The 18,985-nt window shown below is 38.4% G+C and overlaps 1 protein-coding gene across 1 annotated transcript in view; it reads right to left on the bottom strand.

Annotated features, from left to right (window-relative positions):
* Positions 1-799: 799 nt before the first annotated feature.
* The window catches only part of LOC126153521 (putative ankyrin repeat protein RF_0381), a 155,121-nt gene continuing 136,935 nt past the window's right edge, over positions 800-18,985 (bottom strand). The window contains exon 4 of the mRNA XM_049916077.1: positions 800-943. Within this exon, the coding sequence (XP_049772034.1) occupies positions 800-943 (144 nt within the window). The remainder of the gene's footprint in view (positions 944-18,985) is intronic.

Here is an 18,985-nt window from a genome sequence, read left to right as displayed (position 1 = left end):
AAAAATGAAGATAAAGCGCTGAAGAGAATAACTTTCCTAACTAATTTTGTATGAAAACTTACAAAGCTCCAAATAGAAATGAGGCGTTAACCACCCCCCTTTCTAAGGAGGGTCAGAAGACATAGACTTCTACTGCTTGGAATGGAAGAGACTGTGTACAGGCCACAAGAGGAAAGAAAGGGGAGAACTGGAAGATGTTAAAAGCGTGGTAGATCGCGGCACAAATCAGTCAGCAAGTAGTGTGTTGGGTGCGGTAAGTGGAGCTGTCCTGATCATTTGAAGAAAGTTTGTGCCAATTGTTTGGACAGTTCGACCTGAAATAATACATATGTCAGAAAGTGATTTTGGAAATATTTGTTTAATTGTTATATTAGTGAGACTCATACACAGGTTTTGAATTATATGGCTCACAAACCACACTTAATCATTTTTACTGTAATAAAAGTTCACTTTTGTTTGTTGTCAAATGTTATGTGTGGTTATTGTAATTTATATAGTGCATTCAAGTGAAGAGTTGAGTAATTTATTGAATCCCATATCATTACGAAAGCATATATCCTAATTTGTTTCATCATTTTAACAATGAACACACATTTTAACAATGAACACAATAACACTGAAAACAATAACGGGTTTTAGCTCTCACCCACACGACCAATAATGTAGCAAAAACTACTGCAGGGCTAACAGCTACACAATTCTCCTCTTTCTCTAGCAGCAGCGAGAGAGGGGATGAACCTTGCAATGGGATGCGTGCGCACCGTTAATCCCTGTTACTGGGAAGTTACAGGAGTCTAGCCTATAGCTGGCCAACTCTGTGGCCATTGAAACTGGAGCCTGTCACACTGACAGCCATTAATGTCTTAAATGCCCCCGGGTTAACATTGCTTTTTATAAGTATGCCGGCAACTGGAATTGTAGATAAAATATATATCAAGAATGTCTAAAAGAAAAAAAAATGTATTTTATCTGTAACTGAAGTCGGTGATTACTGCAGTTTCCTGCATGCCTCACCCCTGGTTGTCAGAGAAAAAAGGTTTCGTAAATGTTCGAAATTATGGTAAAAATGGCTCTGAGCACTATGGGACTTAACTTCTGAGGTCATCTGTCCCCTAGAACTTAGAACTACTTAAACCTAACTAACCTAAGGACATCACACACATCCATGCCTAGGCAGGATTCGAACCTGCGACCGCAGAGGTCGCGCGACTCCAGACAGTAGCGCCTAGAACCACTCGGCCACTCCAGCAAAATTATGTGTAATGTTTGTTGCAAGTCAGTAAGTACTCACTTTTTCAGATACTGGATACGTTAGAGTAGCCACACATCATGCAACATGTATTAAACGTGCAAAACGATGTTGACATTCGGCGCGGTGGCTGATGGAAGAGACTGCAAAGGCATTTCCCATTTACAGCCCCAAGCATCAGCCAGCGTGTCGAGTGTCAACTTTGTTTGCGCGTTTAATATATTATGCAACAAATTTTGTTGTATGGAGTAAGACAGTATAATCGTATCACGCCATTGAAACTGGAGCCTGTCACACTGACAGCCATTAATGTCTTTAATGCCCCCGGGTTAACATTGCTTTTTATAAGTATGCCGGCAACTGGAATTGTAGATAAAATATATATCAAGAATGTCTAAAAGAAAAAAAAATGTATTTTATCTGTAACTGAAGTCGGTGATTACTGCAGTTTCCTGCATGCCTCACCCCTGGTTGTCAGAGAAAAAAGGTTTCGTAAATGTTCGAAATTATGGTAAAAATGGCTCTGAGCACTATGGGACTTAACTTCTGAGGTCATCTGTCCCCTAGAGCTTAGAACTACTTAAACCTAACTAACCTAAGGACATCACACACATCCATGCCGAGGCAGGATTCGAACCTGCGACCGCAGAGGTCGCGCGACTCCAGACAGTAGCGCCTAGAACCACTCGGCCACTCCAGCAAAATTATGTGTAATGTTTGTTGCAAGTCAGTAAGTACTCACTTTTTCAGATACTGGATACGTTAGAGTAGCCACACATTATGCAACATGTATTAAATGTGCAAAACGATGTTGACATTCGGCGCGGTGGCTGATGGAAGAGATTGCAAAGGCATTTCCCATTTACAGCCCCAAGCATCAGCCAGCGTGTCGAGTGTCAACTTTGTTTGCGCGTTTAATATATTATGCAACAAATTTTGTTGTATGGAGTAAGACAGTATAATCGTATCACGCAACATATATCAACCAAGAGAAGCACTTTCAGAAATACGATGAAGTTCAACAGCTTTTTCAAAGAGAAAATATTTTTCCCGAATTCGCGTAATATTCTTCGAATCGATTAAGTACCTTGTACTACACACTTTACACTGAATAGTGCCTGCCTGAAGTCCTACAATCTTTGAAGAACCTATGACCAAAGTCAAGAGTGGATACATGGTTCCCCCATCACGACAATGCTCCAGCTCACCGCGCCAAAACATGCATAAAGTATTTGTAGGGTAGAGGACAGAAATTTCTTGAGCATCCACCTTACAGTCCAGACTTTGCTTCTTGTGTCTTTGCACAGTTCTAGGTGTGAAAATGAAGCTCAAAGTAGTGCAGCTTTCAAATGATGAGTACCTCCCAAGGGCTTGGGACAAGTAGTGTGCCTTACTCCCTACAGAAACTTGGGAGAGGTGATTTAGGGATTGGTTTTGGAGGACGGAGAGGTGTATTCAATGTGGCGGAAACTATTTCGAAGAAATTAAAGAAATAAAGCTGTATTGCAAAACTTTCCTAGTTCTATTCGTATATTTAAAAGTTCTGTGTTAGTTTTTCACACATCTCAGTGTTTATGACATCATATGTTCTGAACTTTGTGTTGTACAATGATATAATTTTTTAAGTATTACATTCATTGGCGACACAAATAAAAGTGGCCTGGTGAACAGAACTCCAGGATACAAAGAAACACAGCAGAGGAATGGAAATACAGTACTAACATGACTATAGGAGGTGTTGATAGTGACCACCATCCATCTGTTGGTGCTTTTGGGGCCTGACCAGCAAGTTGCTGAAGGCAGATCAAGGTTAGACTGCTGGAATTGCTGCAATCTCATCCGAAATGTTCTGCTACAGTTCTTAAGACTATTAGGTTTGTCACAATACACTTAAGACTAGTGGCCACCCAACATAAAATAATCACACACTGACAGATCAGGTGGCATGGGTGGCCAGCTAGGGCTGCGACCACACTGACCTCTGTTAACAACTCTGTAAGGGGTGAAGATTGTGTAATGTGATTCAAGGTTTGCCTGGCAGTATGGGCAGTTGCTCCATGCTGTTGGAAGTAACTGCAGGTCTTTTCCTGGCACTTTTTGGAGTGTTTTCTTACTTATTCAAAATAGATTCTGCCTGACACCATTTTCAGACTAAGCATTGCATGGCACTCTTCACTGACACTTTGACACATTAAACGTCTAAGTGAACAACTGGCCACACTGTTTCCACTACTTTGTTGTCATGTAACTTTCCTCAATGGACACCCGCTGCTCCACTGTGAGTATCATCCCCTTTCCACAGCTCCACTCACACTGACACAGCCCACACTACACTCTGAACTGGTGTGAATCATGTGACAGGCATACCGATGGTGTGCATGTTACGGAGAGTGGTTATTTGCATACATTCCCGTACAACGGTATCCAATCGTCTAGACTACTGTCATTTGCCACACCTTATACATGTGAACACTGCCTGCAAAATATGCTGCGGACAGTAGTAAAGAAGTAATAAATTAAAACGTCATGCCTGATGTGAAAAAATGTATTTAGCGATAAACTTTTTTCCTTTCATCATTATGTGGCGGCTGTCAGCAAGGAAAAGTTTCATAAAGGCTTGAAAATTTGTTGCAAGTCACTTAGTGCTCTCGTTCTTAAATACTGTGTAAATAAAATCTATGTATTTGCATGTCATGCTCTACACTTCTCTTTCACCACACCCTTACCCCTGTGATACATCCCCTCAGTGTTTTTTTCCAGACAGTGAGTGATATGTGTACCACATTTGGTTGAAATCAGGCAGGTTATTTCGCAGGAGATGTGAAATGTACATACACACGTAATAGGTATGACCGTCTTGTTTTTTGTGATCCAATTTTGACGAAATATATTGTGTACGGTGCACCTAACTACACTGAAGTTACCAGTGAAATCCCCACAAAATCCGTGTAGTATTTTTGGAGATTAGCATGTTCACAGAGACAGACAAGAAAGTTTTAAAACACAAAGGAATTATAGACATTGGTTGTGGATGGACAATAATTTAAATCAATGGAGAAAGTTGAAAATTTATGCCAGACTGGAATTTGGACCCGGATCTCCTGCTAACTAGGCAAATGCACTGACCACTGTGCCATTCACTGACCACTGTGCCATCCAGGCCCAGCAGTCATCGTAGCAGCAGAGACTACCTTATCACAGTTCCCATCAGATCCAAATTCTCAACTTATCCACACACTACCAATTATCAGCATTTTACCAATTCCTGTAAGAATTCAAGCCAGATGTGCATCTGCACTGAGAGATCATTGGCTGTACTCACCTTAATTATATATACATGTGTGTGTGTGTGTGTGTGTGTGTGTGTGTGTGTGTGTGTGTGTGTTGTTTCAGAAAACATGCCACTAGGAGCAGAGACCACATATAAAAAAAATTGTAAATCTTCTTTAAATCATGGTATCTTCTTTTGTGATTAGGTTTTGATGAACTAACTTCTATATGGTACCCTGACCTACGCTCAAGTTACCTCTAAAAACCCACGTGAATTCATCTAGCAGTATTGGAGATTACCGTGTCCAGAGACAAACAGACAGCCACAATGGGTTAATTGGTTACAGATTTATTATTAGTATTGATCGATAACACAATGTTTCACTCCAAGGTAACAGGAAATACTCAGAAGGACTTTAGTTTGAAATATGATGAGTGTTAATTAGCTATCACATCATCTTGGATCTTTCTGTGGCTGTAATCGGTTGCATGTACTTGCTTCCTATAGTTAGTGAAGTAACAAAATATCCTTAGTGGAATATAAATAATGGAAGTAGTAAAGGCCATTGTGGTCTGTAGACACATGGACAAAACACAGAAAACTGTAAGCTTTTATACAAGTTCTTTTTCATTTTATGAGAAAACTGCCTTTTGCATGATACTGTTTAATAAAATACTTCTTACATTACATTTTTATTTATACATTACCTTCAGTAGTCTTGCTATGCTAGTCCTGTAGCATTATGGGAGAGAGTTTGTAGGATTTGGAAGAAATGTCCAGAAGCATCTGAAAAGTTGAGGATCAGCCAAATTGTCCATTATATTCATTGTGCCAGAAGTGCTAGTCCCACAACACCATAGAAGACTGTGGTGTCTGGAAGAAGTATGGAAAAGCTTCCAGGCCACACTGTGATGTATGCCAGGTCACGCAATTGGTTTAACAATGCCCCTGTAATGCATTCTGATGTATTTCAAACTTGCAGAATTCTTGGGTGTTTGCCTGGATCACATTGTAACTTCTTCACAATATTTCAGAAAACAGTCTTGTTGCCATCTTCAGATGGTTCCTAATGACTGCTGCTCTGCTTGCTGATCACTACCCCTGAAAGATGCATTCAAGGTTCAGGTCTCAAACTAATACACCATTTTAACTAGTCACATGTAACAGACCTAGCATACATTCCATATAATGCACAGAAATTCTATCCCTGTTAATGCACTGTATCTAGAGCAGTAAAATAAACATCTTATTGTGAAATTTTTGACAACAGAAAGAAATCCATCTGAAGTTAGTGGCCTGTAGCTTTCATCTGACCTGGAGCAATACATGAACAAAATTAAGTTTACAAAGCAATGAAACTATATTTTGTGCTCAAAATCAGTAGTTTGTGAGGACACGATTGTTGCAATAAGATGATGCAAATGATGGTAGTAAATCAAACAGGCTTTCAGGCTGAAACTAAGAAATACTAATGACTTCTTTTTTATCCTCACAGGATGAAAAATGTGTAGAAGTGCAGTAAGGACACACAGTAGATGACATATTTTAATTCTTTCCCAAAATATTCTTAGAACATTATGAATTTTACAATGTGTCAGGAAAAATTACAATAGACACTGAGTGATATAGTGACATTACAGGTTAAATTGTTCAGCATGTGTACCGACAAAGAAAGAGTCACTGAAGAACTCAAGACTCTTTGAGCCAGCACTCTTTGATTGAGCCAGCACTGAACTGCAATTCAACAACACCTGCAGATGGAACCAATACCAATGAAGAAGCAGCAAAAAATGCATATGTTCCATATGCTGGAACTGTTTGTGGGAGGATGGGGGAATTATGATTCCAAATGTATACAAATTTCCAAAACTAAAAAATATACTATGTTGTGTGAATTATATTCTAAGACTCTAAAACCTGAATGCATACCACATGAAATGTCATTGTGGTAAGTCATGTTTTGTACAGATTAAAAGAATAATTGAACAAGGAAGTAAAGAACACAAGCAGTACATCTGTCTAAAGCAGCCAACTAAATCAAATGTCACTGAACAATCCTCACCTGTGAGCATAAAATAAAATACAAGGTTATCAGTATTATGTTGCGTCCTGGGGATGGTATATTAAAGGAATTAACTGCGATGAGAGTGACAGATAAATTAATCAACACTGACAGAGCCTTTAGCTTACATAATTCTCAGGATCTGGCTCTTCGTTTATTCAAATCATGTCAGAAAAGGTTTCAAAGCTCTCTCTCTCTCTCTCTCTCTCTCTCTCTCTCTCTCTCTCTCTCTTCTCTCTCTACTCATAGATGAACATCTATCTAGAGGATTTTAGTGAAGAGTTTCATCTTGTAGCATTTTCCTTAGTCAAACTTTGTTAAATTTTAGCACAACTTTTCTGTTGGAAATGATGGACCCTGCTATTGTTTAATGGCCCCAGAAAGCAATTGCTGGCCCACTGCAAAGCATGTACTGTCCAAAGTTTGGTTCGAGTCCAAACACCAAGCAGCAAAATCTGAGCTCAACACATGACAAAGACAACTAGAGAAAGTCTTGATATGATAACTTGTTGTAACCCACAAAAGAAACTATGTTAGTTTGGATGGAGATACAAGGTTAGGATTCCAAGTACAGATGTCTTGGTGACTTCTGTTCAAGTTTCATTGTTACTTTTAGTTACATATTTTGTAACAGCTGTGACAGGCTCTTATTAATCTATCTGTGTGTTCTGCTGTAGCAATGTCAATAAGAAAAGTGTCAATATAGTTGTTTTATATATTTCAGATTTTTTGTGAATATAGAAAAGCGTCATAACTGCCCTCCCTCCTTTTAATAACAGTAATCTAGTTATGTCAGGTAATGCCCCATTACAGTTTATGCATTTCTGTTTTAATGAAGCACACTCAAGCTCTCTTAGTAGAATGGATGTTGATTGGATTAATGACTAAACATTCCTTTCTTATCCAAGTTGTTGAGAAAATAAAGGTATTTTATCCCATCCTTATAATCCATGTGGTTAAAATAAGGGTCGCATACTCCAAGATACAAGACACACCTTAAGATGGATGCTGAAGCGACCCCAGCATGCACAGTGCAAGAGGACTGGTAGTAATGACCCGCCTGCAGCTAAGGAACACTTGGTGTTTCAAATCCATACCAAGCCATTAATTAAGTTCTCTCAGGTGAGTGCCATTCTGAACAATCCAATATATGCATATGGTTTTGTGGGAGTATTACAGGTAGGTTGAACACTGAAAATGATACATTGTTGGAACATCTGTCCTGTTGGCTAATTTTCCAAATGTTCCCACATCTAAAACAATTTGTGGCAGGAAAACTTCTTAGTTCAGTGTGAAGGTTATGGAAGATGTGGTTAGATATTTTACAAATTTTCAACTCACATATCAAAGATGAAACATACTTACTAGAGAAGCAATGCATGGAATGGATTAAGAAAAGAGGGAACTTTGTTTAAAGAATAATGTTTTTCACTTAAAAACACAGCCCTCCACTGCGAGGCCTAGAACTCTATTCCTTATCCATATACATTACTTGCTGTACTATTCAGACAATGTTGGCTTTATTTATTTATTTATTTATTTATTGTTCCATGGGACCAAATTAAGGATAAGTCTCCATGGTCATGGAACGAGTCAATAAATGAAATTATAACACGATATTAGAAACAGATAAAATGAAATATAAAAAAACATATTCAGGTGACAAGTCATAAGTTTAAATAAAGAAAATCAACAATGTAACACTAGAATTTGCTTAATTTTTTAGCTCTTCCAGAAGCTCCTCGACAGAATAGAAGGAGCGAGCCATGAGGAAACTATTCAGTTTAGACTTAAAAGAGTTTGGGCTACTGCTAAGATTTTTGAGTTCTTGTGGTAGCTTATTGAAAATGGATGCAGCAGAATACTGCACTCCTTTCTGCACAAGAGTCAAGGAAGTGCAATCAACATGCAGATTGGATTTCTGCCTAGTATTAACTGAGTGAAAGCTGCTAACTCTTGGGAATAGGCTAATATTGCTAACAACAAACGACATTAAAGAAAATATATTCTGTGAGGGCAATGTCAGAATTCCCAGACTATTGAATAGGGGTCAACAAGAGGTTGTCGAACTTACACCACGTATAGCTCGAACAGGCCATTTTTGAGCCAAAAATACCCTTTTTGAATCAGAAGAATTACCCCAAAAAATAATACCATATGACATAAGCATATGAAAATATATGAAGTAGACTACTTTTCATGTTGAAGTGTCACTTATTTCAGATACTGTTCTAATGGTAAATAAAGCAGCATTTAGTTTCTGAACAAAATCCTGGACATGGGCTTTCCACAACAGCTTACTATCTATCCGAATGCCTAGGAACTTGAACTGTTCCGTCTCGGTTATAATATGCCCATTCTGTCTGATCAAAATATCGGTTCTTCTTGAATTGTGAGTTAGAAACTGTAAAAACTGAGTCTTGCTGTGATTTAGCATCAAATTATTTTCCACAAGCCACGAACTTATTTCATGAACTACATTATTTGATACTGTTTCAATATTACACACAAGATCCTTCACTACCAAGCTGGTGTCATCAGCAAATAGAAATATTTTTGAATCACCTGTAATACTAGAAGGCATATCATTTATATAAATAAGAAACAGCAGTGGCCCCAGCACCGACCCTTGGGGAACGCCCCACTTAACAGTGCCCCATTGGGACTGAACATCACTACCACTCTCAATATTGCGGAGAATTACCTTCTGCTTTCTGTTCTTAAAGTAAGAGGTGAACCAATTGTAAGCTACTCCCCTTATTCCATAATGGTCCAACTTCTGCAGTAATGTTTTGTGGTCAACACAGTCAAAAGCCTTCGTTAAATCAAAGAAAACACCTAACATTTGCAACCTTTTATTTAATCCATCCAAAACCTCACAGAGAAAAGAGAATATAGCATTTTCAGTTGTTAAACCATTTCTAAAACCAAACTGAACATTTGACAGCAAATTATGTGAATTTAAATGCTCCAGTAACCTTGTATATACAACCTTCTTGATAACTTTAGCAAACACCGATGGCATAGAAATAGGTCTAAAATTGTCAACATTATCAATGTCTCACTTTTTATAAGGTGACTTCACTACCGAGTACTTTAATCGGTCAGAAAACTGACCACTCCTAAAGGAAAAGTTACAGATATGGCTAAGTACTGGGCACACATAGAACAATACTTCAGTATTCTACTAGATACCATGTCATATCCATGAGAGTTCTTGGTCTTTAGTGATTTAATTATTAACTCAATCTCCCTCTTGTCAGTATCATGGAGGAGCATTTCAGGTAACAGTCTTGGAACACTTTTTTCTAAGAGCACTATATGATTTCCTGTTGGGACTAGGTTTCTATTTAGTTCACCTGCTATATTCAGAAAGTGATTATTAAATACTGTACATATAAGCGACTTATCAGTAACACGGACATTCCCACTACGCACTGATTCTATATCCTCGACCTGTCTCTGCAGACCAGCCACTTCCTGTACGACTGAGCATATGGTTTTAATTTTACCCTGAGACTTAGCTATTCTATCTGCATACCACATACTTTTTGCCTTCCTAATAACATTTTTAAGCACCTTACAATACTGTTTGTAATGGGATGCTGCATTTAGATTTTGACTGTTTCTAACGTTTTGATATAATTGCCACTTTGTTCTACAAGATATTCTTATCCCTCTAGTCAGCCACCCAGGCTGCCTGTTTGTGCTAGTACCCTGTTTTGAACGTTCTAATGGAAAGTAACTTTCAAAGAGCATGAGAAAAGTCTTGAGAAAAGCATTATATTTATCATCTACTGTATCAGCGCTATAAACATCTTGCCACTCTTGTTCCTTGATAAGGTTTACAAAGGTCTCTACAGCAACTGGATCAGCTTTCCTAAACAGCTGATGACTATATTTAACATGTGTTGCAGCACAAAAATCTTTTAGAGTTAAAATTTGTGCATCATGATCTGAAAGGCCATTCACCTTTTTGCTAACAGAATGCCCTTCTAGTAATGAGGAGTGAACAAAAATGTTGTCTATGGTTGTTCTACTGTTCCCTTGCACTCTCATTGGAAAGAATACGGTTTGCATAAGATTATATGAATTAAGGAGGTCTACCAGCATCCTCTTCCTTGCACAATCACTTATACAATTAATATTGAAGTCACCACATATAACTAACTTTTTGTATTTCCTATAAAGTGAACCAAGAACCTCCTCTAGCTTTAGCAAAAATGTTGTGAAATCGGAGTCTGGGGATCTATAAACAACAACAGTTAGAAGTTTAGCTCCATTAAATTTAACCACACCTGCACAACATTCAAACACATTTTCAGTGCAGTACTTTGAAATATCAATTGACTCAAATAGGATGCCGTTTTTCACATACATGGCTACTCCCCCACACCGCAAAGGGCTCCTCGAAAAGCTGCCAGTCAACCTGTATCCTGGTACAGGAAGCCTCTGAATTATCTCCTTATTTAAGAAGTGTTCAGATATACCAATAATTTCAGAGTCAACATCTATAAGCAGTTCACTAACTTTATCTCTAATATCTTGTATATTTTGATGAAATATACTAATTCCCTCATTACTCGGATACGTAAGCTTTGTCAAAAGTGGTTCCTTTGTTAGAGAGACTTCCCTTAAGCAGGAATACCTATCAGCTGACTTCAATCTAAAAAAGGTGCAGCTCTAACACCCACTACTGCAGGAATTTTCCCATGAGTGATCCCACCCACCCCACCTATGCTGTCACCTATAAGCTTTGCCAACCTCCCCTTCCCATACCTGTTGAGGTGCAGGCCATGTCTAGTGAAATCTGTCCTGCTGATAGACTCCACTGACACCACTGAAATGTGACCCATGCTGTCTGTCATCAGCGCACCCCCAAGTCTCATGTTATTACGCCTGACGGCTGTATTAAGATGAGGCCGATCGTGATGCTGAAACAGTTCCATGAAATGCACATTCGTGTTGCCAGTCTGAGTGGCTATCTTTTCCAGGTCACCATCTATGTCATACTCCCCATCCCTATCAATACTATTACCAGCCCCACCCACAATCACTACCTGATCCTCTTTAGTAAAATCCCTACATAACTCCCCTATGTTAACAGTCACCTGAGCCAATCCTGCATTAGGCTTCACAATGCTGGTGACCTGCTACTCACTCCCCAGCACTTCCTGCAACTGCTGGCCTACACCTCTGCCATGAGAACTACCTAACAGCAGAACTTTCTTCTTCCTCTTCGACTTTGCAACTGTTCTAGCCACCGTAACTACTGAGGTCTGCTGCATGCTTCCTACATCTACAGCTACTAGAGATTCCTCTCCCCTAGACTCTGACAGTTGGTCATATCTATTGTAAACACCAATAGTAAAACTATCTGAAAATCTTCTTCTCCTAGTAGATCTCTTGCCAACATCCAACTCCCATTCCCCAACCCCCTTCTCCCTCCTCATCCTATCTAGCTCCTCCTGTGCATTTTTCAACTGAACCTGAAGGGCACAGATCTTACGCTCCTGCTCCTCTATCAACTTAATCTTGCTACATAACCTGCAGTTCCAGGAGAGGATCTCACCAGAATGCCCACTGGCTTCCCCACTGCATTCCCCCCAGTGAAAATACTTCGAACAAGTCTCACACCGCAATCCACTACTCACGAACCTACGGCAAAGCCCACACTTCTCACTCATGATAAAATTTTACTTTTTATAAGTTCCGCTACTACAATAAGATGTTAAAAACCTGACTACAATAATCACAAACTTACTCTACAAGGGAAGTAACTACTATTATTAACAGTATTAATAAACAACAAATGTGAATATAACAAAAGACTAATACAGAAAGAGAATCAAACGTCTAATGACACAGTAACGAAGCTGAAAACAGTTCCCAAAAGGTTCTTCTGAAATTATTCACCAGAAAACACTAAAAACACCAGTTGAAGACTACTTAAGTTCCTAAATAAACCACTATACACAAACAATTAATTAGTACTTAGCTTTCGATGTGCCGCTACAGCTGCAACTTTAGCAATTTATGTACACATAACTATCAATTATAATCATTTACATGTCATAAATTACTTTGAATGTTACATAGTATTCAAACCATTCATGTGTATCCTCCATGATACTGCACTTTCCCCAATAAGAGTATCATTATTATTATTTCTTAAATACTCTCAACAAACACTCAATTACTTTGCTTATTTATTTACCTTGACTTCAAGTTTGATAGATCACAGCATGAAGAAGAACCTCAAGGTACGTATAATGAATGAGAAAATATTTTAGTATGGATGTCATTTACTATAACTTCTTCTAGAGTTTAATTTTTTAAACACACAAATCTATTCAAACTAAATTACTGCTCTGTTACAGACACTAAGCCAATAGTAAGAGTGGAATGCTTAAACCAAAAGACAATCCTAAAACTGAATAGGATCCAGAATGAGATTTTCACTCTGCAGCGGAGTGTGCGTTGATATGAAACTTCCTGGCAGATTTAAACTTTGTGCTGGACCGAGACACGAACTCAGGACCTTTGCCTTTCGCGGGCAGGTGCTTTACCAACTGAGCCACCCAAGCACGACTCACGCCCCATCCTCACAGCTTTACTTCTGCCAGTACCTCTTCTCCTACCTTCCAAACTTTACAGAAGCTCTCCTGCTAATACAAAAACAATAATTGATCACAACCCTAAATAGGTATGTAGGAACACAAATGGTATCTCCACCCAAATATGTTGATCATACAGTCATTTAAAACCTGTTGATAAGAAATCAATAATCGATGACATGCTAGATAGGTATATGAGAAACATAGATGATGTCTCCAGCCAAACAAATAAGAGTTTATAAGGCACAACAGAAAGGGGCTTGTTGCACAACCTTATACAAACATGTTCACTTTGTTGCTTGCTCTGAGATAAAAGGGTAGCTGTGCAGAGCCCAAGGCGAAAGTTTAACCTCGCTCACATACTGTAGGTAACTAGAGAAATGGAAGCCATGTTTAAGAGATTAATGAAGATGAAAAATTTCTACAGCATTTTGACAGCAATTTTACCCAAGAAAAAAAACAGGATGAGATAGGGAAAAACATTAGATAACACCTGTGATTGAAGTATCTGGCAGGCGGAGAGAGTTCTATGTCACTCAAAGAATAAGCAGTAAAGATGGAATGAAGAACAATGTCTATTGTAAAATCTTACCAAAAAATGTAAAACTTTTCTCAACATTTTTAAACAGAAAGCAGATCAAAACAATAGCAGAAATATTATTTAGTTCCTGACAGTTGTGACTCAAATGATATATTACTATGACTGCTCACCCAACTCATATACAATCTTGTCCTCCTTTTAACAGTGGCAGCAAACTCAATTACATATAATACACAATGGCACTAGTATTGCAATCAGTGCAAGCACACATACGCAAACAGAAGAAATGGTAAACAATGTCTTTAAAAGTATCATTAACTGGTTTTCTATCAATGGGCACAATCTCGATTTTAAAAAAAAAAAAAAAAAATTAGTTCTGCACATCTAGCAGTACTATACCAATGGTAAGTATCATATTTGGCGTGAAAATAGAGTGGAAACTTCCAAATTCTTAGGCACCCGTATTGATGAGAATTTAAACTGGAAAAAGTACGCTTTAGAATTCCTAAAAAAACTTGTTCACCACATTTCTGCTTAGAATCATTGCAAATTTTAGGGAGAGACAAATCAGTAAGTTGGCTTATTTTGCATGCTTTCATACAATAATAATGTCATATGGAATAATGTTCTGGGGAAACACATCTTTAAGAAAGAAAGCTTTCATTGCTCAAAAATGTGCTGTAACAATAATATGTGATGCCTACCCACCATCATCTTGTATTCATCTGTTTAACCTCTTAATATATGTATTATTTACTATATGATGGTTCTTTTTTCAACTTATTTTTTTATTGCCAAAATGAAATATTCAGTGAAGCACAATAATGACAGTAACAAAGAAATTATTTTTTAGGTGCTTAACAATGGATATTTTCACCTCTAAATAGCCCCTGGTTTAACCTTTTTTTTTTTCTTCTTAAAATTACAGTAATTCTGTGCATCGAAGAACTAAAAGTGAACAGCAACACTAACCATTAAAATTTAGAGCCATTTTTTATATGCTTGTGACTGTGTGAAATAACCTGAAGCAAGGATCAATACACAAAGCTCCCTCCATGCCTTCTTCCCTCTGGCATCACACACACTACTGCACATCCTACACATTCTTGTCGGATTCTGCTTCTTCTCAGTCGGTGGAATCATAGACGGAAAATGCCGTCCAACAAGTCACGTTGGGGTTGATTTTGCTGATGGATGGCCCGCTGCTTTGGGTAAACATTCCTCACCCTGATGTTTGGCAATGAGCTGTTCAGCGACAGCCGCGCGAAAGTCAAGGGCAGTAAGCTTTCCTCCATGTTTTTATATAGGACAAAGGCCTTCGATTCTGCTAATTCCAATAGATGAAAAAATATCCTCTTGTAAAACTTTTTACCCCTCTTGCATGGCAATGGATTGTTTGCAATGTGCTGATCAACTTTATCCACACCCCCCATTGTGTCATTATAGGAAAATACAGCCACTGGTTTGGCAATATATATTTGTTTCTTACTTTCCGTATTTGTATTTTTGCATTGTGGATAGTGGACAGCATGCAGACGTCTCTCTTATCTTTCCATTTCACTGCAGTCAGTTTACCTCACTGGAATGCTGCAACCTCCCCTTTCTTCAGTTTCTTGGTCAGGAAAGAAGGCGGCATTTCTTTTCTTGCAGGACGCACGGTGACATACATATCTGTTCTTTCTGTTAGCAGAAGGTCAACAAGCTGGGGAGAACTTTAATAATTATCTAGAGTCAAGCAGTATCCCATATTTAGCAAGGGTTGCATTAGTGTCATTACAATTTGTGACAGCATTGGCAGATCCTTGTATTCTTCCTCAAATATAGTGCCATTGCCAATGTAAATAATTATGGACAAAACATATCCAGTCTGTGACTCACACAACATGAATGTTTTTATGCCAAACCTAGCTCTCTTGAGCGGCAAATACCGGATCCATCCCAGTCACCCTTTATATAACAGCAGGCTTTCACCTACGGTGACATCTCTTTCTGGAACACAGCTGTTTCTAAATTTAGCCGACATGTAGCTCACAATAGGCCATACTTTATTCAGTTTGGGTTGTGGATGGCTTTCTGCATTATAGGTTGCATTGTCCGAAAAATGTAAGTTCTTCTTCAAATTGACAAACCTCTTGAATGGTAGATCCTCTCTAAAAATTGGTGTGGCTAATGTAGCTCTTTTTGTCCAGTACATCTGATATTTGGGTTTTTTCACAATGCTGTGTAACAATATTACAGCAACAAATATGTACATCTCATCAATTGTTGTTGGCTTCCATGCATGGACGTTTGTTTGTGTTGCATATTTGTTGGTCTTGGTAACTAAAATTTGCATGTATCCGTCATCAATGAACTGTCTAAAATAATGCAAGACATCTTCAATACAGGGTTCACCATTAATTTGAGGTTTACCTGTGAAAGGAAAACGTGGTGGAGCAGGTGGCAGTGGCTTAGATGGATCTATCTCGTACCACACTCTGGTGCTTGCAATGTCACACTCAGAAGAAACTGATTCATCACTTCCTTCTTCCAAACTCTCTTCATAGCTATCTTCAGAACTCTCAGACCCACTAAATTCAATATCAAACTCATCTTCACTCTCCATTTTCATAAAACGTGAGAAAATAACAGGCAAACTGCAAGAACAGATTGTAGAGTGACCGCTAGTACAACTCCCTGATTCAGAGACATCTCTTGCCAGAAATATACACTTCAGAGTAACACACCACAGTGACATCAAGGAACTGCCAAAACATGAGATAGAACGAGTAAATTTGGCCTTTTAAAACGTGTGCCAGTCAGAAATGATAAGCCCAAGTATACTCGACATTTTATTATATCGTCAGAATTAAAAAAACGAGTATACTCGGGATTTTTTGTTAAGCGGTTAAGGAGTTGAGCATACTGACTACTGCTTCACAGTATATTTATTATTATGAAGTTTATCATCATGAGGTTTTTTGTAAATAATCAATTGCAATTCAAAAGGAACAGTGATGTTCATAATTACAATACTAGAAGGAAAATTGACATTCATTATTTGACTTTAAGGTTGTCTTTAGCACAGAAAGGGGTGCACAATGGTCCAACTAAAATTTTTGATCACTTACCCAGTGATATAAAATGTCAAACAGACAACAAAGCAAAATGTGAAAACAAACTGAAAAGTTTTTCCTTGATAACTGCTTCTATCCCAGAAAAGAATTTCTATTATTGTTATGTCTAAAAGGTGGCAGATAGAAGTTATTAACTCACATCTTTATGATTTATCATGCAAAATAATCCATGGAACATGAGACTACTTAATTAATTTATTATCTCAAAGGCTAATGCAGTGGTTTACTCTAGCTGGTACTGCATCACCACGAATTGGCTTCTCGTAAATGTAACACACCTTGAGCAGTATGGGAACCATTGGATGGCACAGTCTGTGGAATATATTATTGCAGAGCTCATAAAAAGTGAGGAGTTAACACCTGCACATTTTCATTCACTCATTGATTGAATGAATGAATATGACTGATGCAATGCCTTTTACTAAATTAGAGCGTAGCATGGTGGTCATCTGAATGCTTTGGATAAGAGGCTATTTGCATGACTAATTGCCAGAATCAAAAAACCTGACAAAACAGACTTCATCCTGCATATGAAATTTCCACTGTTGTAACTGTAAGATAAATGGAATTTTCTAGTAGATTAAAACCATGTGCAAGACTGAGACTCAATCCCAGGATGTTTGACTTTCACTGGCAAGTGCTCTACCAACTGAGCCATTCAAGCACAAGACATGACCCAGTCTCACAGCTTTACTTCTGCCAGTACCTCATCTTCTAGCTTCAAAACATATATTTTATCTACCAGGAAGTTTTTTTATCAGAGCACACTCTGCTGCAGATTTGAAAAGGAAAAATTCATTTTGTATAACATAAATGCGCCAGAAAGACAGAGCTGCAGATTATATATGGGTGCTGTGGAAATAGCTACTAACAAAAACAATATTCCAACTTGGACTAAACTGTGGAACAGGAAAATTTAACATCTTCCATCAAAACATAAGCAATCTTCTTTTAAGAAGATTTAACATGTATATCGATACACTAATAGACAGAGCATGAGGAATGCCACATGTTTAATGTGCTTATCAGAGCATCCCTTTGAAACATCTGAATTGAAACAGGCAAATCTAGATAGATATAAGCTCAAATTATATTACTGTATATCAGTAAAAGGAAATGGGTAGTGAATATGAAAGGTCAATTGAATCTGATCAGCAAATGAAGTTCATTGCTAATACAAGGTACATAAACCACAAAAGAAGGCATTATACATGGACCTCATCAGGAGATAGAACTAGACACCAATTAGATTACATTGTGGTGGATAACAGACAAGCAATGCAGTGAAAAACTCTCAGGGACCGGCATTAATAGCAATCATGTGATAGTCATGATAGAAATGAGCATAAAACTGTTAGATGACCCAGGTATTTTCACCTCTGGTGAGAAAAATGAGATGTCAGGATGACAATACATTTGTTTAAGTAACTTCTTTACTGTGACCCTCAGCCATTGTACATCAGGAAAAGATTGGAGGTGTCCAGTTGCCTCTCATGCAAAACAATAGACGTCCTGCATTGGTGACAGCGCAAGTGGTGGGGCCGACCTCGTCATCACTTGAATGCTGTTGTCAGCGATACCTCCAGCTGCAACTGTGATGACAGTACAGCAGCAGCTGATGATACCACAGAGGCATTCATGACCTCACTTCAGCAATCGGGCAGCTCTCTGCTCCAACAGCTGCTGCTCTTGTGACTTAGGGCAGGCTGTCACATCCCACGGCCAAATGGATATCCCACACTGCATTCCAGGATGTCGCTCTGGGTGTCACAGGCTCACGGTGTAGGCTGTGATACTGAGAAGAGAATATTGTAGTACACAAATGGCTGGTTACTTATACATTCCAGACTATGTTCATTTAGGGCTTAAGGCACATACTCTAAGCCCTTTTGTGGTGACAAATGAGAAAAGACTTCTGTCCTACCACTAGCATATTGCAGTGTCAGCTGATCTGTACCTCACTGCACTGGCTCTGCTTTACAACACCTGTCGGCCGTGTTTTGCTTCACTATGCATAACATTCCCGCCCACTTGTGGCTAGCTCTATTGCAACTCACTTCCGCTCTAGTATACTTTATGACCAAATACAGAGTGAGGACATGGAACCTGAACATAATAGAAGAGAAGAA

The sequence above is a fragment of the Schistocerca cancellata genome, chromosome 2 (assembly GCF_023864275.1).
Source record: "Schistocerca cancellata isolate TAMUIC-IGC-003103 chromosome 2, iqSchCanc2.1, whole genome shotgun sequence".
Lineage (NCBI taxonomy): Eukaryota > Metazoa > Arthropoda > Insecta > Orthoptera > Acrididae > Schistocerca > Schistocerca cancellata.
The sequence above is the reverse complement of the archived record's forward strand: the minus strand, read 5'-3'. Positions and strand labels throughout refer to the sequence as shown.